General features: G+C 42.4%; 1 protein-coding gene across 1 annotated transcript; it reads right to left on the reverse strand.

The window, feature by feature from the left end:
* Positions 1-3,926: 3,926 nt before the first annotated feature.
* Positions 3,927-24,100, reverse strand: LOC120518273 (transmembrane protein 179-like). Its single transcript, XM_039740951.1, has 4 exons — positions 23,711-24,100; positions 17,783-17,920; positions 9,359-9,437; positions 3,927-4,519 (listed from the first exon to the last, which is right to left on the reverse strand). The coding sequence occupies exons 1-4, from the start codon at positions 24,010-24,012 to the stop codon at positions 4,340-4,342; spliced, it is 699 nt and encodes a 232-aa protein (XP_039596885.1). The 5' UTR covers positions 24,013-24,100; the 3' UTR covers positions 3,927-4,339.
* Between the last annotated feature and the right edge of the window lie 1,109 nt (positions 24,101-25,209).

Genomic DNA, 25,209 nt, shown 5'->3' on the forward strand with positions numbered 1-25,209 from the left:
AGTGGTCTGGTGGGTGAGGTAAACTGGGGTTACTGCATGATGGGAGATCATTTAAACTGTATAATTGACCAGAGTAAGTCAACTCTTGTGAAGTATTGGCTGACACCTTTACCCAGGGCAGCTTACAAGATCTTTGATACAATTGGTTACATTTCTTTTAGTTTTGCAATTGGAGTACAGGTCAGGTGACTTGCTCAGGGTCACACGGTGTCACTAGTGGGATTTGAACCCCCAACCTCAGGGTTTAAAGTCAAAGGTCTTAACCAGCTACACCACACTGCCTGCCACACTACTATTGTACGCTACATGGAACTCACTTTGGAAAGCTTGTCATTGTTTTAGAGTTCATTTAACTGAGACTTGCTGTGCCAGGGGTGAAGTGGCACACCCACTAAGGATCTTTCGAAAGGAGGAACTCTAACATAGAGCTACAATCAATCATCAATGTTTGGGGTTCGGCCAGTACTAGCAGGGGAGACCATCTAAGAAAAGCTGGGATTGCTGCTGGAAGAGGTGCTGGTGAGGCCAGCAATGGGCACTTACCCTGTGGCCTGTGTGGGGATCCTAATGGCCCACTGCAGCGATGGGGACATTGTGCTGTGAATTTTGGCACCGACATAAAACCGAGGTCCAGACTCTGTGTGGTCATAAAAGATTCCTGGGTATCTTTCAAAAAGAGCAGGTTGTATCCTAATTTGCCCACCATGGCCTAGTCATTGTAGCCCCTTACTCATCCCATGTCCCTGATTGGCTAACTATCTCTCTCTGACCCCTTCACCCTCCTAATAGCTAACGTGTGGTGAGTGTTACTGGTGCAAAAGTTGGCTGCCATCACATCAGCTGGGGGTTTGGTATGGCTCCCCACTATTTATGTAAAGCACTTTGAGTGTCTAGAAAATCAATATATAAATATAATTAATTAACTATTATTATTAAAATTTCGCTGTTACAAAGGTAATTTGGCAAAATGGTAAATGGTGGGGAAAGCATAGTATGGAAGCGACTTTACCACAGTCCAAGAAACTGAAGGGACATCCTGTTGTCTACAAGTCTGGGTAAAGTGTCACTGACATAAGCCTACAATCCATGTGTGTTACTTAATGCATAGAAAAAGAGATTTGTGTTAATAATATTGACTTCTTTCATATTTGAAATCATTTTGGTAATAGCAAACATAACATTTTAAACCCCACTTTGTTCAAACATTTAGTGATATTAAACACATGCTCACAGTTTCCCCTAATTGTAAAGGCAATTGAATTTCTAACACTTTCCTAAACGTGATTTTCAATTAGATTGGCTTCCAAATAATAAGAACACGTTGCAGAGTGGTCGTTAGGAGCTGCCTGTGTAGTACGAGGCAAATGGGAAGTCATTTACAATTTCATTTTTTTTGTCAATAAGGTTAGAAGCAATGTGCAAAATCGGTAACAAATGTATATGAAGAGGGTCTCATCTGCTGTGGCCCATTTGTAACCTCATCATGATAAGATAGATAGATAGATAGATAGATAGATAGATAGATAGATAGATAGATAGATAGATAGATAGATAGATAGATAGATAGATAGATAGATAGATAGATAGATAGATAGATAGATAGATAGATAGATAGTGTAAGAAGAGAACATGCATCCCAGCCAGGATGGAGGGCAGTTTCTTCCCTAGACTAGAGGCCAGAACAGAAGGACAGACAGGTTGGCCAGCTAGACTAATAATATATTGTTTGGACCAACGGAAGCCAGCAGTTGGGAGTGGTTTCATCCCCCATATGGCAGGTGGCAATGGTCCTTGTGTGGCAGACCATTTGGGACACCCGCAGGGGCACTTGAGAGTTGGTGTCTGGAAATGCAGCCCTGTTGGAGTCCCTGGGTGCCAACAGAGGACCTCCCTATTTTCCATAGAGCCGCAAGTGCTTTTGGGAAAACACAGCGTGTCACTGGAAGGTTTCCTAGATCCGACATGAAAAGAAGCCCACCATATCATATTGGATGAGCCAGAGTCAGGAGGCAGCGTGCAGCAGTCAATGGGAGGATGGAAGGATGAAGAATTTGTTTATTTTGTGTATATTGCAGCTGGTCTTTGGAAGGGTGATGTTTGGAAGGTGCTAAGGTTTAATAAATATCTTTTATTTAAATCTAGACATGTGTTGGACTTTACTGTGTCAGAGGTTTGGGAGTCAGGAACGCACCCTGGTGGTTATAATAGATAGATAGATAGATAGATAGATAGATAGATAGATAGATAGATAGATAGATGTTTGCTCAATCCTTGTCCAAACACACCTTCAGTTACGTGGTGAACCCGTTTATCTGTACATAAGACACGATGAGACATAATCACATGGTGAATACTCTATTAGTTGGCCAGTCCTTCAAAATGTGCTATGGTCATTATTGTTCAATAAGTACGAGTTTCCCAAGTCACGTCTGTCTTACTCAACAGGTGAAATCACATGAGGATGTCTCAGCTTGTTCGTAATTTGGATGTCTTGAATCTCCTCCAAGTCGGCATGACCTGCAGGCAGATGTTCATATAGTGTACTTGCTGCATTGTCTTACAGTCATTGAAGCCCTGAACTTTACTGTCCTGTCTGCTTATTTCTCCTTAGCTTTCTGTAGGACACTTACTTAGAGTCCATCATGTCAGGTTAGAAATGCCTAAGTCTTCTTTCTGTGAGACCCAAATTTTAATTCTGAAGGATTCTGGGAGTATCTTTGGTCTCCTTATGCAAATGGATACACTACATTTACTTCCACCCAATTTGAAACCCCAGCTGGAAAAGTATATCAGAGTTGATCTGCTTTTGCCAATAGAATGGGAAAAGGGGCTTCAGAAATGATCTGCGGCCTTGCCCAGTAGGGTCATAAAATTAAGCTCTAACTGGGATGGTCACTGCCAGTGTGGAGTTTGCACATTCTCCCCGTGTCCTTGGGGGCTTTTCTCTGGTTACATCTGCTTCATCTTTCACTCCAACCTGCATGTTAGCTTAATGGGAAGTTAATCAGCGGCCACAGTATAAGTGAGTGTGCCCTGCAACAGACTGGCACCACTACAATGAAATGCACCCAATATAGCCTGCCAGAACAGGGACCATGCCCTCATGAGCCTGACCTTGACTAGTGAACTAGTTAAATGAGAAAAAGGGGATGGGAAGAATAAGTTTGAAAAAGACAATCAAATATCAGACAGCAGCATTGCAAGGGGTATATATTGGCACGTTGAAACAAAGCAAGTGGCACAGATGAGATAGTAAACTTGATGTTACTTTAGAAGAATTACGTAGATAGGACTGGTGAGCTTTGTTGGGCTGTTCTTGTCAAGATTGTTCTAATGTTTTAATATCCTGCTGCTACCTTAAAGTATGGTGGGAATTAAACACCAAGTCTCGTTAATTTTAATGAACCAATCATAAAAATAACCAGAGGTGTGACCAGGCCTTATGTGCAGAAAGCCTTTGGTACCTCAAGATCTTAAATTAGGATGAACAAGTTTAGAAAGTTGATGGAAGGATGAGTGATGAATGAATGGATGGATGGATGGAGTGACAGATGAATGAATGAATGAATGAATGAATGAATGAATGAATGAATGAACAGATGGGGAATGTAAACCACAAGATTGCTGGTTCTGTTCCTCTACCCCAATAAAAATTGTATGTAAACAGCTAAAATGTGCCCTGATCTTGCAAATTTCAAATAAATAACGGTAATAATCATAATGCAAGGGCAAAGGGAAATGTGATCAACAAAGTGATTTCCATTTTTCTCCCCCAACCCCTCCAAACTCCGTCACATTTTTATTAATGCATGCAAAAAGAATAAATAAATAAATAAATAGCAAGAAAAGCGTAACTCTCCAACTGTCACGTTTCACCACCTACATGCTGCTGGCATTCCAGTCAACAATTTATGGGGGCGTCACACTTTTTTTTTTTTTTGAACAGATCACCTTCTTTAGAAAGTGACTGCTATGAAAATTTGAAGCGAGTTTTAGGTTTGGACATTCAATAACCAGGCATGGCAGGACGCCAGCCTAACTGATAATGGTAATTACACCATTACGGACAAAAAAATAAATAAGTGGAGAAATAAAAACATACAATAATGAGCCGGGGCACCAAGTAAGCCAAGTAAGCTTGACCCAGCCCTGCTATGTCAATGCAAACGTCCCACTTCCACAATGTCATCTGAGAACAAAGGCTCAAAGCATTTTCCATTCGTGAGAGCAAACATTGAACAGACAGTCAGATCAAAAACTAAATAAATAAGAGGAGCAACAAAAAACCAAACTGCCAGCACTGACTCGGACCTCCGATTGAAGTGAACTGATCCTGGGACTAGATCATTCCACTTTTCTCATCCGCATCTGATCTTCGCCTGGAAGATCTCCCGAGCAGGAGCTCCTTCTCGTGAATCAGGCTATCCAGCAGGTCTTCTTGGCGGTAGTTGTGGTAGACTTTGAGAAAGGCCAGGATGGTTATACCCAGCCATGTCAACCAGGCAGCCCAAAGACCAAACTGCAAAAGAAAAAAAGAAAGAAAAGGTAAGACGTATGCTTATCATGTTCCATGAACTGATCCCACCACACTAATATGTAAGAAGAATAAAGCCAAGCCTGATGATCGAAGCTGAATTTGCTTCCTACACACTGCGCCAAACAGAAAGCCGTGTGGCCATTCAAATGTGGTGCCCCTTAGATCTTCGGAGGTGCAAGTATGGAGTTCTATCACAGATGCGATGTTCCTACCTGACAAATCCCAAAGACTTCAATTTTGACGTTTCACGCTGCTCCGTCTTGATGCCCCATCCCTTCCCTTGAGAGACAAACTGACACAACTCCCACAGGATTTTTCTTTGATGTGTTTTTTTTCAATTCATTGAATTTTTCTTTGGTTTGGCTTTATGGAAATTCTTCATTTTCTTTTCATTTCATTGGAAGTTTTGGGATATGAAGAATTCAATTCTTTACTTCTTTTGTGGATCCATGTTTGTTTTTGTTATGTTTCAGACAGGGTGTCTCCCACGGCTTATGTCTTATTTCCCTTTTTGTCTCTTCTTTGTTTTTTTTGTGAAGCAATATGTGTCAGGACTTCACTATATCTTCAGTTTATTCGGAGCGTATTCAGACCCCTTCACTTTCTGCACACTTTATTGTGCTGGAGATTTAATTTTAAATGGACTAGGGCAGGGGTTCCCAAACCTTTGGACGTCAAGTACCACCTGAGGTTAAGTGAGTTGAGTTGCGTACCACCTGCACCCTGTTGAAAGGGAGGGAGAGCTGTAAGGGGGGGAGTTTGCATCTAAACCGCCCCGAAATCTGAATAAAAGTTAAAGAATTGGAAGAAATTATGCATAAAATTAATGAAAAAAATTGTGCATGTACATAAATTGATAAATTCCGCCCGAAACTAAATCCTGCCTTTGGCCTCTATGTGACGCAGTTACCGAAGACGAAACGGTATCGGCTTTGTGCTTAGATCTAGTGACTACGATGCGATACAGCGACAGTGCGCGTATAACAACAAACGAGAGCGGTTTCTGTGAGGCAGAGTTACCGAAGACTAAATAGTGTCGGCGTTGTGCTTTCATCCAGTGACCAAAAGCTCAAACAGTGAAGAAGTAGAAGTTGACTTCCGCGAAACAGAATTATGGTAGCGTTAAATGAACTAAATACTGATTCGAATAATAGGTTTTATTTATTCAGATGACGAAATGTCACACCACACTAAATTTGGGAATCCACGTATTATTGTATTTAAAGAGTTTCATTGGTTTTTGCTCACAACAGGCTTGTCATAAAGAGTTTTGCACAGATAAATTAAATTTCAGGGAACGCGATGCGTACCACTTGAACAGGCTCCGCGCACCACCAGTGGTACGTGTACCACAGTTTGGGAACCGCTGGACTAGGAGGCTTTGCCACCTGCTCGCTTCGCTCGCCAACCCCTTTCCCCCCCCTGCTTGCGGCCGCCTCTCCAAAACCCCTCTTAAACGGTGATACAATGGGAAACAAATATATTGTTTTTTTAACTCTTTTTTGCTCGAGCAGCTGCTGGCGTGCTGCTGCTGCCCTCACGTGTGATCTGCCATTCTCTCGCCTACCCCTTCCCCCTCCCCCCCGCCAGCGGTAGGTCGCCATTGTGAAAAAGGGGGCTGAGCACACCCCAAGGAGACGCAGCCGCTCCTCCGAAACCCCTCTTAAAATGGGAAACAAGTAACAGGTGTTTTTTTCACCTCCTCTTTGCTTGTGAAGCTGTTGGCTTGCTGCTGCTGCCGTGCCGCGTGATCTGTATTTCGTGCAGAGCTGCGAATGTTTAAAAGCCTGTACAGCACCTGAATATTTGATCTCTTTTCACTGTTCGGTTATTTCCCCGAATCATATTTTCAGATTGTTAGCGCTAATGCGATCTTTCGTATTTTCCTGCTTCCATTATCTCTAACCTGCTCTGCGTGTGTATCACGGGACTTGTGTCTGAAGGTTGTAAGTATGACGTGACTTGTCCATCTCGTGGGAAGTGAAAGTGTCTCTGTCTCTCTTCAAAAGATCACGTCTCATCCCTGGGGAAGTTTTTTTGTTATAATAGAGAGATATATGTGCCATTTGTGCCCATCAATCTACACTCATTAACCCATAATGACAAAGTAAAGTGATAAAGTGTTTACAGAAAAGTTCTCAAATATATGTAAATACGTTAAAATAAATTCTACAAATTTCTTAAAAACTCAAAACTGAAATCTCTCACTCCTAGAAGTATTCTGACCCTTTGTTGTTGCACTGAAAATTGTGGTCAGAACCATCCTGTTTACTTTAATTCTCCTTGAGGTGTTTCTAGAACTTGATTGGAGTTGAATGGAGTTAAATGGACTGGACATCGTTTAGAAAGGCACACACGTGCACCTGTGTCTAGAAGGTCCAGAGATTCATTTCGGGATAAAACACAAGCCGTGAAGTCCAAGGAACTCTCTGTGATCTCCATGATCTAATTGTAGTAGGGCAGAGATCAGGGCAAGGAGATCAAACCATTTCTACAGCTTTGAGTGTCCCCAGGAGCACAGTGGCTTCAAGAATTGCAAAACCACCAGGACTCTTCCTAGAGTTAGCCATCTGGCTAAACTGAGTATTCAGGCAAGAAGAGCCTTAGTCAGGGAAGTAACCAAGAACGCAATGGTCACTCTTAGGGTTCGTTTATACTTCACACTCAGAATGCATACACATACACATCATGGCTGCCTCGCATTCCCATTTGACATGTCCTCCGAGCAGGTCCTCAGAAATTAACGTGACACGTGCGAGAGTTGCAGTACAAGCAAAAAGTCGTGGGATGCAGTATGATAAAAGTCGGAATGTGACGTCAGGGTCTCTGGTTACTATCTACATGTGACAGAAAGCCGAGTCTATGCGGATCCTGAGGGATCGATGTGCGCGCTTTGATGTTTGATGAATACATGTATAATACATACATACGCATATTCCTGAGCGTAATGACACGATGATACATTTTAAAAGTCTCATCTTTTGTGCCATCTTTTTTTTCTGGGGCTTCCTCCTGACCTGACAGTGGCGGCAAACAGCAATAGATCACCACACAGAACACATTAAATGTCTGATATTCCAACTCTCTGCACATTTAGAATCCATAGATTTATACTTGATATCACTTTCATGATGAAATGCATTAAAGTATGTATGTTACATTTTACAGATAAATCGTCAATTTCGTTTAAATAATGAACACTGTTAATAATTACACACATGGGGGTGACACAGTGGCAGAGCGGTAGCACTATTGTCTCACAGGGAGTCACGTCACTGGTATTCCCTGCCTGAAGTTTGCATATTTTCCTGCCGGGTTTCCACAGTGGGCTCCGGTTTCCTTCCAAAGATATGCAGATTTGGTGCTGCTAAAATGATGCTACTGTGTGTGAGTGCTTGTATTCACCTTGCGATGAGCCCCGTTCAGGGATTGTTTCCGCCTCGTGCTCAATGGTCTATCCTGTGCTAAAAATAATCACTAAAATATTTCAAATAGCTTACAATTTTTTGCAGTGCCATTTTGTTTTTTATGGGCACCACCATGTTTGGCTGAGCATGTGTGCTGTTGCTAGTCACAATGGTGATATAATAGATGTGGTATGAAGATCAGCATTACACATGGTTGTCCAAGATTCTGGATTTTAATTCCAAACTTTCATGGTGTTTGTATTAGAGTTTATGGACTGTTTTCTAGAAATCCATCCATCCATTATCCAACCCACTATATCCTAACTACAGGGTCACGGGGGTCTGCTGGAGCCAATCCCAGCTAACACAGGGTGCAAGGCAGGAAACAAACCCCGGGCAGAGCACCAGCCCACCGCAGGGCGCGCACACACACACACACACACCGTTTTCCAGAAGTGGTTTATTTAATAATATTTTGGTAAAAGTACATGTATTTTGGATGTTGTGACCATATAACTGGGCAACTTCACATGCCAATAATATGACACGAGAAATTTAATATTATTTGAATGGGCGTTTTGCTGTTGCCGAGTGTTAGTCATCTTCATAGACTTCTGTTCTATCAGAAACACTTTTTATCTATGTTCAGCACGAAAACATGAACTTAACATTACATGAGTTAAGTAACATATAAAATCATTTATTTTTAAGATGGAGGCCCACTATCAGTAGTGTGATAGTACTGGATTCTGTAATTAACCTTCACATGTCAATCAAGCACATTTTGAGATGTTGGAGGAAAACTGCAGTAACCAACGAAAACGAAAATAGGGCGAAGTCTGTAGAGACTATCATCTGGCCAGGATTTGAACTCAGTACCCTGGAGAAGTCTGGAGGCAGTGCCAACCACTATGCCACACCTTAACACCACTATAAGGTTACATATGCCCAGTTCTTAATTAAAAGGTGTTCACGTATGAATGTGCTTATTTGTCCCATTGGCTTTCTACCATGACTAGTCTGGATGTGCCAAAGAGACAAACTGAAAGCAAGACCCCCAAGTTGTGCCCTTAAGCTTTCTGGGGTTCACTTGTCAAATCAACAGGCTGCAAAGCAGACAAAACTCAGCTAGAGGTCTGATTAACGTAAGCACAGCCAGAAGATGAAATCCTTTTGTTTATCACCTAAGAAGATGTCTACTTCTCCAAAGGCTTACCAGAGGCAAAATGGGGCAAAGTGACACATCAGACACAGGCGGATAACCAATGTCCTCCATCACACTAAAGATCAAGATAGAGAAGTCCATCATTAAGTCATGAGGAGCCCTACCTTAAAACTTCTGCTGGGTACTTTTGTGATCCATTCAGCTCAAGGCACAAAACAAGATGGCATCCAATCAGCATGTGATACTTACCTGTGCAATGGCAAACTGGTCATAAAAGGAAGAGTTGTCAGCGCTAAGTTCCAGATCGGTGTCCTGCATCTCTTCACAACTGAAAGCAGAGAATGGACAGACATGTGTAAGTGCTTCCAGCCTTGTGGTGTCACGGTTAAAACCTCAGGACTTGAGGTTGTGTGTTTACTGTCACTGTCTGACCATGAGCAGCAGTGGAGTAGCGTGGGTGTCAGCCGCTCGGGGCGGAGGAAAATTTCGCCGCCCCCTTATCTAGGTATTTCAATTTAAAAGACTAAAATATACAGTAATTCTCTGCCGCCCCCTAAAAGTGCCGCCCGGGGTGGGCCGCCCCTGCCGCCCCCACTACGCCACGCCAATGATGAGCAGGTCACCTCACCAGCCTGTGCACCAACAAAGGAAATGGAACCAATTGTATCTCATTACAAACTCCTATAGGATTGGATAATACTCCAGCAGTATGGATCTTAAGGGAGGAAAAAACTACAAAGTATGTGTGAATGTGGGACAATTTTGAGACACCATTAAACAAAGCAGACACATCTTTGGAACGGCAGAATTTTTGAAATGAAAATTCTACTGGAGTCATGCAGACCTGGGAGAGAAAGGCTGTCATTAGGATTGGAGTCAATCTGAGAAGCTGTGGAGTGTGTGTGTGTGTGTGTGTGTGTGTGTGTGTGAGACAGAGAGAGATAGGGAGAGATAATAAAGCACTTAAACAGCAGGACACACAAGACCCCCACCCCACCCACTTAAATCCACTGGCCTGGGTACACGGCTCCCAACGTTCTCAAGAAGGATCCTGGTGTGGAACACCTCACAGGGTTTGAGGAAAGTGAGTGCAGATGGGGTTGCCTCTGACCCAAAGTGAGCGTTGTGAGGCTGAGCTGGTGGCCTAAATGTGCAGGCAGTGGCCATGGCAGACAAATATAACACTGGAGCTGCATGGACGGAGCTGTGGGCGATGAGTGCAGCAGCTACGGAGGGGGCCGCAGTGAGCCACACATGGGGGAAGCAAGGGAGAGATATGGCACTTGACAATATATTAGGTTAAGCGCATCAGTGAGAATAAAAAGGCAGACTAATACTGGCATAAAAAATTACACAAATGAAGATCGGCCAAAATATTGTCATACAGTGTAATCACTAAAGGATGTGCAGAAGAATAATTTTAGGGTAACATAGCATTCATCTTAAAGAAATAGCGTAAAGGGTTAATAAATGTCGGAAACGAGATAAAGATCAAGTGAACATCAAAATGTACACTGAAATATAATATTTGGTTTAGGAAAAATACTGAGATAGGGCGGCACGGTAACACAGTGGGTAGTGCTACTGCCTCACAGTTAAGAAACCTGGGTTCGCTTCCTGGGTCCACCCTGCATGGAGTTTGCTTGTTCTCCCCGTGTCTGCATGGGTTTCCTCCCACAGTCCAAAGACATGCAAGTTAGGTGCATTGGTGATCCTGAATTGTCCCGTGTGTGTCTGTGTGTGGGCTGGCGCCCTGCCTGGGGTTTGTTTCCTGACTTGCACCTGTGTTGGCTGGGATTGGCTCCAGCGGACCCCCATGACCCTGTAGTTAGGATATAGTGGGTTGGATGATGGATGGATGGATGTATGGTCAAGTAAAGAATGTACCAGAGGAAAGACTGATTTAATGTACAAAATGTACTGAAGGATGACTAAGAAATCAGCAGATGTCCTATAAGCAACAAGAATGGACAGTCGTGATATGCACAGAAATTTCAAGGGTGGTGGCGCAAGTCAAAGGTATAAGAAGAACCAGAATATACTATACTGTAAGAGACTTTTATTTTATATAAATCATTTGTATGTAAACCAATGAACCAACCAGAGTAAAATGTATGTACTGTATTGATTGTAAATTCAGTAGTTTATAAAATGATCCTCTATCCTTTGTTTCTCTGACCAGGCTGTAACAGACTGCTTTCGATGAAGGCTCCCTCTAAGGCATTTTGCCGAGGAGTCATTAAAAGATACCATGGACAGCTTTTCTCCAGCCGGATTACTGAATTGTCCTGTTAGAGGATGTTCCTTTCTTTAATAAGATGTTAAATTTCGACCACAGATGGCATTAGCAGAAATCTCAACCTCAACATCAAATACCCAACGCCACAGGCAGAAACACAAGCGAATATTCATACATTTGCAATTTCTGCTCAAGGTGCTAAAGCATATTGCAGATAACTAATTGATGTGACTCATCATGATAAGTGTATTTTTATGTGTACTTGTACTGTAAAACGTCGACCCCACATAGAAGTGGGAAAAGATGAAGAGGAAGAAGAAAACGTTCTGTATTTAGTAATTAGGAGGATCTCTGGTTGTGGTTTAACTGAGAATTCTTCCTTTATCTCACAAACATTCTTACCACTCCTATTAATACTTTCTCATCAGACTCTTACAGATAAACCTAACAAAGCAGCTACACTTTAAACCAGGGGTCCCCAACTCCAGTCCTGGAGGGCCCCAGTGGCGGCAGGTTTTCATTCTTTTCACACTTTTCAAAGAAGTGAATAAGCAGCAAAAACAGGTCACTAATTAAGAAAAGGGTTAGAATGAAAACCTGCAGCCACTGTGGTCCTCCAGGACTGGAGTTGGGGACCCCTGCTTTAAACGAATATACAATGTTTGTTTCATAGAGTGCCTTCTTACACTGAACATCATTACAGACAGAGAGCTACGGTACAACTGGTTCCATGTTTAATTTGTGTTTACATATAATGCACAAAGCACCTATTGCGATAGCCATTTCTGTCTGTCTGTCTGTCCACATGAAACGCCTCGGCTTCCAGTGGACCAGTTTTGTTGAAATGTGCCAAACACATTCAACATTTACATTTTACATTTATTTGCTTTTACCCAAAGCGATTTACAAAGGTGGTCAACATAATCGAGTCTGGGGACTGTTTCGACCAAGTGTAGCAGGACAGGTTAATCACCACAAGTGAAGAGCTATAAAGTTAGCATAACAGAGAAATTACAAACATGACAGACATTTACAGAGCAAAAACAATCATTGACAAATAGACAGATGTACATGGAACAGAAGGGTTTTCAACTGCTTCTTAAATACATTGAGGGAGTCAGCAGTTCAGATGGAGGCGGGCAGCTCGTTCCAGCTAGAAAGAGCTACATGTGAGAAGAGTCTGGATTGAGATTTGGTACCATGCAGAGATGGCATCACCTGAGTGGTCGAGAAGGAGCCCAGCACCATGCCAGTATCTCTATATGCACAGGTGCTGACCAACTGACTATTCTGTAGGCAGAGGCAGTCAATTCATTAGGAGCGGGCACCATCATCAGAGGGGCACCGTTTATGAAAGTAAAAGTCTGCACGCTCCATACACCAAGGGGCACATGCTATTTAAACTCCATGATATATACACAAAGGGGCACCACTTGTGCTACTGTGAGGGGTGTGTACATTGGACATCGAGGGAGACACCCACAGGTCATCAGAGTCTGATAATACCAAGTACATGTTATGGAAAACAAGGGGTGGTGTCTTTCCATCCCACCTATGGCTCCAAATGGGCATTGTCTGTAGGAGAACATCAAGGAGCTGAACTTAATGAGTGCTGCTACAGGGAGCCGATATAGCGACCTGAAGAGAGGAGTGACATGCGCCCATCTTGGCTGGTTAACAACATGGGCCACTGCATTTTGGATCATCCACAGTGGCTTCATGGTACATGTGGGTCCTCCTGCTAGTACTGAGTTGCAGTAATTCAGACCTGACAAGACCAAAGCCTGGGCCAGAGGTTGTGCTACATACTCAGTCAGATAAGAAATGATTTTGGTAGGATGTTGTATAAAGTGAATCTCCATGAACGAGAGGAAGTTGAAATGTTACATACTGATATGACAGGTGTTAGTGACAAAAAGCATAGCTGTGCAGAATGGAGAGTTGAACAGGCTGGCTGGCCTAGATAACAAGAGGCTCCATCTTTGCCAGATTGAGCTGTACATGGAGGTCCTTCATCCAGGATGAAGTATCAGTAATACATGTAGAGGCTCTAGCCAGTGTCGTCAGGAGGGAACAACTGGTACAGCTGTGTATCGTCAGTATAGCAATAATAGAAGTAACCATGGGATTGGACGATGGGGCCCAGTGAGATGATGTAGAGAGAGGGGAGTAGAGGACCCAGCACTGATCCTTGGGGCACTCCTGTACATTTCTGATACACCACTTGACATCTCTCCTCACCAGGCACATGATGGGACCTACTTAAGATGGAGGGCTCAAACTATCCTGAGAGCAGTCCTGATGATGCCAGGGTCAGAGAGGGTGGCAGGAAAGATCTCATGCTTCTCTGTGTCAAAGGCAGAGGAGAGGTCTAATGATGATGAGAAAATTTGTCAAGACTGTTCAATTTTAATTGTGATGCTTTAAAAATTTCAAAATCTTAAACTGAAAATCTTTAGCGAATGTGTGAACTCATCTACCGTATATACTCATGTTGAAGTCAAGTCTTGAAACCCAAAAAATCAATCATAAAATCAGACCCCGACTTATACACTCGTTCAAAAATGCAACACTTAACTTTTTTTTTTTTTTTTACATCTTCTTGCCTCCTCTAATCTCGCATCAGTTTCTCAGACACCAATTTCTTTCGCTACTTCAATGACTTTTAATTTAAAACCAGCTTCATATTTTCTTCTGATCGACCGCTCCATTGTAGATAAAGGGATGCTCTTACGATAAAAGGTGTATGAAGGTGTGAGATACAAAAAACATAAAACAGTGAAAATGTCACTTCGAAATAGTTTGGATATTACCCAGTGGTCATGTAGGCACAATAAAGAGAGACAGAGAGAGAGAGAGAGAGAGAGGTTAGGTGCACCCGCTGATATGGCGCAAAAAAAAAAAGGCCGTGTGCTCCGTGGTTACTCTCTCAGGTGGGCGTTAGCATATCAAAATCTCTTGAACCAATAGTGTGAGTTTTCCGCATTTGACTTATATGACCGACATTATAAAATACCAGAAATTATACGATACAATCAAGTCCCGACTTATCCGCGGGAGAACTTAAACACGAGTATATATGGTACCTCAAAAGAGAGACACCTCCTGTGCAACTTCAGCTACAAATTGGTTTAATTGCTCAATTTTATCTTGAGAGCAGCTTCACCAACTTGTATATTTTGTATATCAGCCGGTACTGAAGGCAAACAGATCCCCAATGCAGGTTGATAATACACCGGCCAACTGTGTGCGCAGGTTTGGAAGTCACTGTCACGAGCTGCTTGAGCGTACAGCAACATCTGAAATTCCACCTCGGTGAGTGCTAAAACATCTACATATCAGCAAATTGCTTCTGCTTTGTGAAGTTTTCCCAGTGGCTTGAATATAAGCAAAAGAGAATGAGTGCATCACCATCTTACTTTACCCAATCTAGACATTAATGAAGGACCCAGCATCACGTAAGCTATTGTGCACAGAGCAAATCAACATGTCCTTGGTATTAACCCTACACTAAACCAAGCCAACAACTCTATTATCTGCACATTATAATAATTTTACTATTTCACTGTCACTGGTAATTTACTAGGGTGACAGGGACAGTCATGATTTTAGGCTATGCATTCTGATAAAGAATATCAAACTGTCCTGGTTTTAACACGCTAAAGCAAATATATATTTAGAACACTGCATATGGAGCTCCAAGGGACACCCCCACATACGCCTTGCCTGTAAACTTCTATGCAATTTAAGTAAAATGGCGCAGTCAAAACTACAAGGGGGAAAGCTTGATTAAGAACTTGTATCAAATTAGAATGGCATTGCCAGGAGGACCAAGACGCAAAACGGAGGTTACTGCCATTTATTTCTTCCACGTGAAGCACTGTGTGAAATTTTATGTGTTCATTTGTGTAAGAGTTTTCTTTTCTGGAGCCCTGATCTTTCTCTCTCTGATAACGATGATGACATAAAGCACCCATTAATCAAATGACGATGAGCTTTATGGGTGGACATACAAGTGTCCCAGTGTGGGACTTTGAAAATCTGGCCGTGCTATAACTTACCATCAGAGTTCCGCATTCACCTGCTATCCATGATAATCACTCGTTGTTTGCCTTTCCCTTCTGTTATTCCCCAACATTTGTCATGACGGAATAGCTTTGCAAGTCCAATTTTATGAAAATGACAACAGGCAGACATGCTCGAGCCAAGCAGGAATTCATTAGGTTGTGTTAATTGGTAATTGCACGTTGTCACTGTGTTTGAATATGGGGTCTGTGTGTGTGTGTGTGTGTGTGTGTAAGAGTGGTCCCTGTGATGGAGTAGCCTGCCCAGGCCTGTTGCCAGCTTTCTGTCCAATCCTGGTGACATAGTGTTTGGCCCCCAAAATCCTGAAATGGATAGAGAAGGTTCTAGAACTCACCTACTGAACTTAGTCCACTAAGAGCTTTGGTGTCTCCACAGTCATCGAATGCACCTGAATGTTCTAACTTGTTTAATAATATGAGAACTGGCAGATGAACTTTGTGATTTACACAAAGGTCTGCCTGTTACTATAAGAGGTTTCCCTTCGGTCTCAGCTTTCAAATCCCGGCTGAAGACTCACGACTTCAGTTTAGCACACCCTGACTAGAGCTGCTGATTAACTGTGCAGACTGCACCTCTGTTGTTAGTCACTAGCACTAAAACACAAGTAACATGAGAGTTAGAATTTGTTACTAACCCTCACCTACTCTGTTTCTCTTCTTGGTACTGAAATGTGGCACTCGGTGCCACAGCCCACCTGCCAAGTTGTTTTGTCTGCCTAAAGTAACGTCATCCCTGATGGAGGATCGCAGAAATCGTGGGAAAGAGGGGTCCTTTCATCGGATTGGCTGGCCCAGCGCTGACTCGGCTGTGGAATGGCCAAATGGGGGAGGCAGCTTGATGGTCTCCAGGACTCTAAACAAATCCAGATCATATTCTGTGATATCATCTACTGTTCAATTCTGCTCCATACTTGTAACATTTTTTTTATATACTGTATTAAGGATTACTCTGTTCTGTTTTGTGTGTTGTATTGTATTGACCCCCTTCTTTTTGACACCCACTATATGCCCAACCTACCTGAGGGGTCTCTCTTTAAACTGCCTTTCCCGAGGTTTCTTCCATTTTTTCCCTACAAGGGTTTTTTTGGGAGTTTTTTCTTGTCTTCTTAAAGAGTCAAGGCTGGGGGGCTGTCAAGAGGCAGGACCTGTTAAAGCCCATCGCGGCACTTCCTGTGTGATGTTGGGCTATACAAAAAAATAAATTGTATTGTATTGTATTACACAGTAAGTTGGTAACGGAAACTAAGCCTGGGTGCTGGTGCTTTAATAGTTTAATAGTATGGCCACTAGGGGGCCACGGTGCCTGCTTTAGCACATTTATGGTGTCCATCATATGGTTGTATTCAAGCACCTGTGACCTGTAAGACGTTACATAAATAAAGAGCAAAATGTCGCTGTCAGCAGTTGGCACCTGCTACGACTCAGCTCATGACACCATTCATTGTCTGCTCATAGTTTGTACTTTCTCCAAAAAAAATTCATGTGGAATACTGGTTTCTTCCCATATCCTAAAGTTTGACTGGCAACTCCAAACTGGCACTGTAGGATTGTAGGTATGTGTCCACAGGTGGTCTGGCACTCCATCCGTGGTTGCTTCAAGCTTTATGTTTGATGATACTAGTACCGATTTTGGCTGCCTGAGACCCCACAAATTAAGTGGGCTCAAAAATGAATGAATGAGTTAAATGCAATTAAAGGGTACACACTCAAAATCGAATGCCAACATTTCAGCACTGGACACCCAGAGGCCATGGGGATCAAAGAGAAATAAATAACTGAGAGATTTGGCTATTATGGATGCCCAGGATAAAGCTGCAGATCACTGGCATTTGCTGTTCAGAAAGAGAAAGGAGACCTACACGACCACATCCACTGCCAGGACAGACAGAACAGGCAGGAAATATGGAGAGGAGTCAAAGCATGGGATCAGCTGGCATTGAGGAGTCAGAACATTTCTTGCTATCCGCTTCCTTCAGTACCTTACCGAGGTCCACATACTGGGTGTGCAGAGGCTTATACTGCAGTAAAGCAGAAATCCAAGAGTATCAGTCCATTAATCCCCATAGTCCAGACATCCCCATAGCAATTTTATTTTGTGATATATGAACCTAACAGCTTGTGTTTGCGACTGTGAGAGTAAGAAAACATAAACACAGGGAGAACATGTAAACTCCACAAAGAAGGAGACAATCCAAAACTTCTGCAATGCCACAGTTGTTCAAAGTTCACACACTGAGTGAAAAATGAAGCAAAGCTCTGCATGGTCTCAGACCACCCCATTCTCTCCAGGTTGCCCTATTTCTGTAGTCACATCCACTCCTTTGGGTGAAATAATAGAAGGGCACCCACCTGTTCATCATACTCCCGTTCTCTGTGATGGCGTCACACCACATGTTGAATCCCACACTCACAATGGTGCTGGCCACAAAGATGACAAAAACCACAAAAGAGCTTGCCAGGAGGTTCACGAAGGCATAGAAGAAGGAGCTGCAAGAGGAGGAAGAGGACAGGTTACTGGTGAGGTGAGGACTGAAGAGCAGAAAACCAATGGATCTGCCTGTTGATTGTGGCCTGACTTTGTTTTGCTTTTGGGCATATGATGTTTAAGTCAGGATTCCTCAACTGGATTAAGCTTAAATTCCCTTTTTTTTCTTCATTTTTTTATGCTTTTAGTATTATTGTTTCCATTTATATTATTATTTGTGTTTATTATTTGTACAATTATATCCTTTGTGTCCATTGTGATTGCTGTTTATTTTCAGTGTGTTCTGCTGTGTTCCTTGTGTTTTGTGGGTGGTTCCCCAAGAAACAGGGCCACCTATCTATCACCATTGATTGACTCCTCCCAGTCCCCTATAGGCTCATGGGAAAGGTAGTCCTTTGTGCTACATTGTATGTGTTAGGTGTTGGGGAATTCGCCTCTTCTTGTTTATTCTGGCTTTATCACTGTTTTATGCTTTCTTGAAGGATTTTGACTTTTGGTGATCATATTGGGAATTGGTTTCTGCAGATTTACTTTGCTGCCAACTCCTTTTTGCTCTATTGAGCATTTTGCTGTTTTTGCTTTTTGTTAATAAAATCTTCATTTTAAGAAGGTTTCATGTGGATTTCTCTGCTACTGCCTGTGTTATACGGTTCTCCCCCATTGAGACACATTTTAAGCTTCTTTTTTAACTTCAAAGATTATCTCCATTATGAGGCCTAGCCAAGTCTTAAGCCTTTCATTTTCCTGGGTCAGACCTGCCTTGGATGAAATGTGTTCTTTTGTCTTTCTGGGGGCTTCGCTATTACATGGAGTCAAATTCATAACCGGACAAATCATATTATAACCTCTGCGTGATTTTATTTTTACTGTTTATAAATAAGTCATTAAAAGAGCATTGCTATTAATATTATGTGCCAGACATTTTCAGAACTCGTCTCCACTTTCTACGTTTTTGATATTATAAGCCTACCCCTTTTGCTCGGCCTGTACATGCCTGAAGCCTGCTTCTGGAGTTTTATTGAGGCATGCTTCAATTCCTAGGCCTCATTTGAAGCCTGCGGCTAGATTTTGCAGACACAGCCTCATTTTGAGTATTGAACGCCTAGCAGATTGCAACATCCATGGGCAGTTTTCACATTCTCTGCGGATCCTTGGGTTTTCCTCAAGTTACTCTGGTTTCTCTCCCACATCCTTAAAACACGCGTGTGGTAGGCTGACCACCTGAGTGTATATGTGGGTGGGCTCTGAAAACGACAAGACAGGATTGAGAATGTTATGTTATGACAGTATGTAGTGCCCCCTGCTGGTCCACTAGCACTAATTCTAGCAGGGGTCTTTGGAGTTCTTCTATGTTAATAGAGATCTGGCCAAGCCCTACTTATCTTCTGAGATCTGACGGGATTGGGGTGCAACATGGCAGAGCTGGTTTTATCCATTTAGTGAACATTTTTGTCTAATTTAAGGGTCTCTAGGATCAACGACCTAAGCTGGTGGCACCAAATGCAAGACTACAATCCACCCTGGTTGGGACACCAGTGTCAAGTCAATTAAAAATACTGTATATTTCAATTTCATTTATTTAGCTCCCATTTTAGCTCAAAATGTTGCACAGACTGAAATAAAAAGCAGCACATAAATATAAAAACAATATACTATTCAAAAAAAATATATAGAAATGAGTGACAGAATGGGAAACAAACCTTCACTTTAGGAGACTAATGGAGGTGGGTAGGCACTTGAGAAAGGCTGATTGTCCTTTACACTCCACAGTTGATTTTATGAAATCAATAATGCAGAGTTAAACCCATCATTCATATTAAAAACACCATTACCATAATACAAGGTTTGTCTGAGCACTGCAGAGTAAAGAGACAATTAGCAGGATCACAGGGAGAAGTCACAGGGTTAGTGTGTCAGGTGCAAAGCAGGAAGCAGCCATGTTAGCATGCCAGCCTAGAGCAGAGCACACCAGCTGCTGAGAGCTGCTCCTTCATCTAATACACAAAGAGACCGAAACAAATGGCCTTGGGGAGAACATGCAAACACCACATAGGCACTGCACACACCAGAACCTGTGAAGTGACACTGTGACCACTGTGACGCCCCCCCTATCCAGTCATCCATGTGTTATATGGCAGTGATTCCTCTTTCTAATCTGTAGCATATTTCTTTCACTATCTACCTAATATAGGGCCTTTCCTATCCATCCATCTATTTATCTACCTATCAAGCAGTGCCTATTTGCTTAATACGCATCTTTGCCAATGCGGATGGAATATCAGGCTGCCAAGTGGAAATGGGAAGAATATGCAAACTCCAGAAAGACAGAGTTCAAGTTTGGATTTGAACCTGGGACTGTGGAGCTGTAAGCTGGATGTGCTTACCACTGTGCTAACTTTCCAAATTCCAATACATTTGTTATATCTAAGTATTTTCCCCTTGTCTGTTATATGGCATGTTTCTTTCTTTCTTTCTTTCTTTCTTTCTTTCTTTCTGATGCCAGATATACAAATGTGGTGAGTATCTTATGAAGACCAAATTAAGAGAGCATGGGAGAGGCACTATATAAATAAAATGTATTATTATTATCTATCCATCCATCCATTATCCAACCTGCTGTATCCTAACTACAGGGTCACGGGGGTCTGCTGGAGCCAATCCCAGCCAACACAGGGCACAAGGCAGGAAACAAACCCCAGGCAGGGTGCCAGCCCACCACAGGGCACAAATTATTATTATTATTATTATTATTATTATTATTAAAGTTAGGGGGTGGTGTTTTAATCCCCTTTTCTGCTTCTGCCCCTTGAATAATAGAGAACAACCCAAAAATAAAGCTACTGACGTCAAATCTACCCCACATCCAGCTATACCTCTTCTGTCTTCTAGAGTACAAATGAAGACCACCACAGGAATTGCATGTCATCTGCCTGACTGACGCTGTACAAGACACCTTGTGTGTGCCCGTGTATCTGTGTGTTTCTCTGGTTGCTATGTCTCTGTTATATACAATTTGTATGGTATTTGTGCTAATGTCTGTGATGTGCCATCTGTTGGAATGAAAAATGCAATGGATTTTATTACTACATGTATTACAAAATACTTTCCAATAGAAGAGCTGTGGGGTACAGCAGACATTAAAGCCAAACACCCCAAAGTTGGTGTTGATTACTTAGATTTCAATGCATCTTAGACGGGTAGCACAGCTAACAAATAGATATTATAACAAACAGATGCACAAAAATTACTAATAAGAAAGAAGACTCATTGTAGTCTTTTGAAGATAATGGAAGATAGCTGTGCTGTTCTTTGCAGGCCAACTGTGTGCCTCCTAGTGGTTAAGACTCTAGACTGCAAAGTAAAAGGATGCCAGTTAACTTCCCACTCCTGACATCCTGATTGGCCCTAGGCATGTCACATGACCATCCAACACTCACAGTGTACAATTGTAAAAACAGCTGCACTATCCTTGTAAATGGCCCATGGATTGCACAGATTATGGAGGAATGCAATGTAACACATGAATGAAAATGGATGGATGGATGGAGAAATAAAACATGTATTTATTTGTCTGCAAACTCCTGAGTGCAACTGTGTGTCTAGGTGGTGTTTCCATGTCCTCCTCAGGGCTGGATTCTTCATATATCCCAAAGGTTTGAGTGTTACAACTATAAATTCCCCCATTATTATGACAAGTAGGTGTATGCATGAGTGTGCCCTGTAAAAGACTGAAATCCTATCCAGTGCTGGCCCCTGTCTTTTGCTTGATGATGTAGAGATAGACTCTGGCCCCAGAGGATGCTAAATTGGCCTAAGTGGATGAGCATAATGAATGGACGGATGAAGGAGTTGATAGGTGGACAAAAAGATAGCTGAGTGGACAGGAAGATTACATGGCTTTGTAGTTAGCCAGGTGGATGGATGTACAAATGTATGGGTGAATTGATGGAAGAACAGACAGAGATGATAGCCAGGGGATACATAGATGGACAGACAGACAGACAACCTGATAGATAGATAGATAGATAGATAGATAGATAGATAGATAGATAGATAGATAGATAGATAGATAGATAGATAGATAGATAGATAGATAGATAGATAGATATAAGAAAGGCACTATATAATAGATAGATAGATAGATAGATCTTTATTAGTCCCCAAGGGGTAAAGTGGCTTTTTACAAAAGCTAAATAAATAAATGTAGTATACACATTCACACCAGAATTCCTTAATAAAAAGAAAGCATATTTTAGTCTTCTGAAGGGTTTGGCAGATAGCTGGTCTGTTCTTTGAAGGCTAATTTTGTGCCCCCTAGTGGTTGAGACACCAGACTCCAAAGCACTAGGTTGCCAGTTTAATCTCCACCCCTGCCAGCACTCACACATATGTGAAACCTACTGTGCTCTATCTGTAAAGAAACCGAGGGATCGCATTGATTATGGAAGACTCCAGCTTCACAGATTTGTTTGTTTGTATTTCATGTTGAAGCCTGTTACTATTTGTTTCAAGAGAAATCATTTAAAAATGCTAATAATGAGCAAGCGTGGGTGGTACATTGTTACTGGATTCAGGCATGGATAATACCCACTGAAGTGAAAAAGATATAGAAAGACCTGTTCTTGCAAACTGCAAACATTTCTGACAATTGTGACTTCAGACTCTGAGGCTGTGGGTTCAAATCCCACTATTATCACTGTGTGACCACGAGCAGGTCACCTGACTTGCCTGAGCTCCAATTTGAAAAATAAAAGGAATGTAACCAATTCCTTCATAGATGTTGTAAGTTGCCTCGGACAAAGGTGTCAGCCAAGTAATAAATATTAATTACTCACTGATTATGAGCCTTCATGTTAGTATTGGGCACAGACTGGTAACCAACCCTGGAAGGGGGCACTCCAACTTAAAGCCACCAATGAGCTTAAAATGGGTATCTTTTGGATGTGAAAAATCACAAACTGGGAATAAATTAGTTAATAAAAAGTTTAAAAAAAAATGGAGCCTGCCTGCTTGAAATGCTCTTTATTAACACACAGCAGTAACCTGAGCGTGAGTCTGCTACAAGCCTGCGTCGTCTGCGCTACACAAAAGGCCTGCAGGCCCCTCTTTCCCCCTGATACCCTGCGGCTCAGCCTCTGCATTACATCTGACGGAGGCCACATCATCTAATTTGACAGCCGTAGCCTGCCTTCATATTTCAGGACAAAGCAGATTACTGATGATGGTGAACATATTTAGCATTTGTGTATACATCTGGAATACAAGGGTGTAACATTTGTTGGGTAGCCATTTGAAATAACATTATTGAGCCCATAATGCGTTGCACAGGTAAATAAACGAATAGCATTTAAATCGAGGCTGTTCTCACATCTACACTTGGCCAAAAATATAAAAGGAAAGTTATGACTGTTTTGAAATTTTTAAAAAACTGTGCATCTTCCCCGTCAAAACGTATGTGTGAACCCAACCCAATCGCCCACCACGCACACACATTCTAAATCCGTGCCGGTTTTTCCTAGAATGAGTGAGTTGCTTGCAGAAGCTCCATGTGAAGCGATGTTGCTCGTATCTGCGAGTTCATTCTTGCGGACATTTTCCGAATCAGTAAATCCAGCTGTGTACAGTAAATCGGAGCAGATGCGCTACATAAAAATGCGAGAGAGCTGATGGTGCGATACGGACCGTGGGAGGGTGGGTGTCGTAGCGTATGCTGAACCAAAGCCATATTGATCAAGTAATCAGTGCCAACCATAATACCCCGTGCCCCCCGACCCCCACCCGACCGGACTTACGCGTCGTGGCCCTTGCACAGATAGAAGAGGATTCTCCACGCCTGTACTGCGGACAGAATGAGCGATGCTATCCCCACGAAGGTGCTGAAACGACAGGCAGACTCTGGCCCCCACTCCTCCACCACGAAGCGCTGCTTCTCCACCGTGATGTTTTCGTTCTGCCACATGCCGCGAGTGAAGAGCAGGCATCTTCCCTGGAAGTCGTCGGCGTTCTCCGACAGGGGTACCACAGCGATAAAGCCGAAGATGAACGCCAAGAAATACAACATGCACTGGGCGAATAGGAAATTATCAAGGGCCATGTTTGCAGTGGTTGCTAGTGCCGGTATGGCTGAAAGAGCGGCCGGTTCTATTGCGCCTGCGCGGTGGAGGCGACGATTCGGCGGTGAGCAACGAGTTTTCACGAGTGGGGCCGAGCACGGCGTGGCACTGCGGTGTGCGTTCGGGCAGCAGCTTGTCGCCTTCGCGGGGTCCTCTCGTGTCATGGACTCGGGCGACACGACTCTGGAGTTTGGAGTTGAAATGGCCAGCAAGAGTTTCTGTATCTTGCATTGTACTGCCACGAGGAAAATTCTACCGAATAAAGTACACCGCAGAAAATAATAATAATATCTTATATAATAATGAGGGACTGTATAGAGACTAAGGTATGGGACTTTAAATACAAAAGTGGAAGTTCAGTCCATCCCAGCCTCCCTCTTTCTGTCTTTCACTTAGCTTGAAATGAGAAGTCAAGTAAAATGACACCTAAACAGATTACAACATGCAAGCTCTCAAGGCAACTCAGACCAGAAGATGCATAAAGAAGGGGCCTGAGTTTCCTTGAAAGCTTACATATTGTAATCTTTTTTAGTTAGCCAATAAAATGGGTCATTTTACTTGACTTCTCATTACATCCCTAACACCCTACTACTCTTAGCTTGAACATAAGAAAGTCGTCATACAATACAATACATACAGCACAATGCTGAAGTTGGCTACTTATTCACATGTGCCATTTGAGCTCCACGGAGCCTCTTATGTTAAATAGCTCTTTTATGCAGAATGACACTTTTCATTTTATTTTTTTTTTTTTCTTTTCATGTTCCACTGTAGTGCAAGCTGAGATTTTTCTGTTGGGATTTCCCTGTCTAGTGGGCATTTTTGAAACTGTTCAATTCACATGCTTGGGAACTCTTGAGCAGCATAACATAAAAAGGACCAGTGTCTGTATGTCTGTGTATCTGTGTGTCCATCTGGGCATTATGTTTATGTTAGATGCCTTTTGGTAAAAGCAGTGCTAATGTTTGTGATGCACCATCTGTTGGAATGTGTAGATGTGTTTAAAAGTGTAATCTTAAAATTGGTAAATATTGTTAAATATTTCTGCATTATTTCTGTATAAAACGATTATCTGTTAGATTAAACAGGCAGGAAGCACTGGCCTTTGAGACTGCAGTCAATAACAGATAAGAAACTATTAATTATTGATGCTTAATAATGGCAGGAAGGATAGATAG

This window comes from Polypterus senegalus, chromosome 18, assembly GCF_016835505.1.
Source record: "Polypterus senegalus isolate Bchr_013 chromosome 18, ASM1683550v1, whole genome shotgun sequence".
In the NCBI taxonomy this organism is placed as follows: domain Eukaryota; kingdom Metazoa; phylum Chordata; class Cladistia; order Polypteriformes; family Polypteridae; genus Polypterus; species Polypterus senegalus.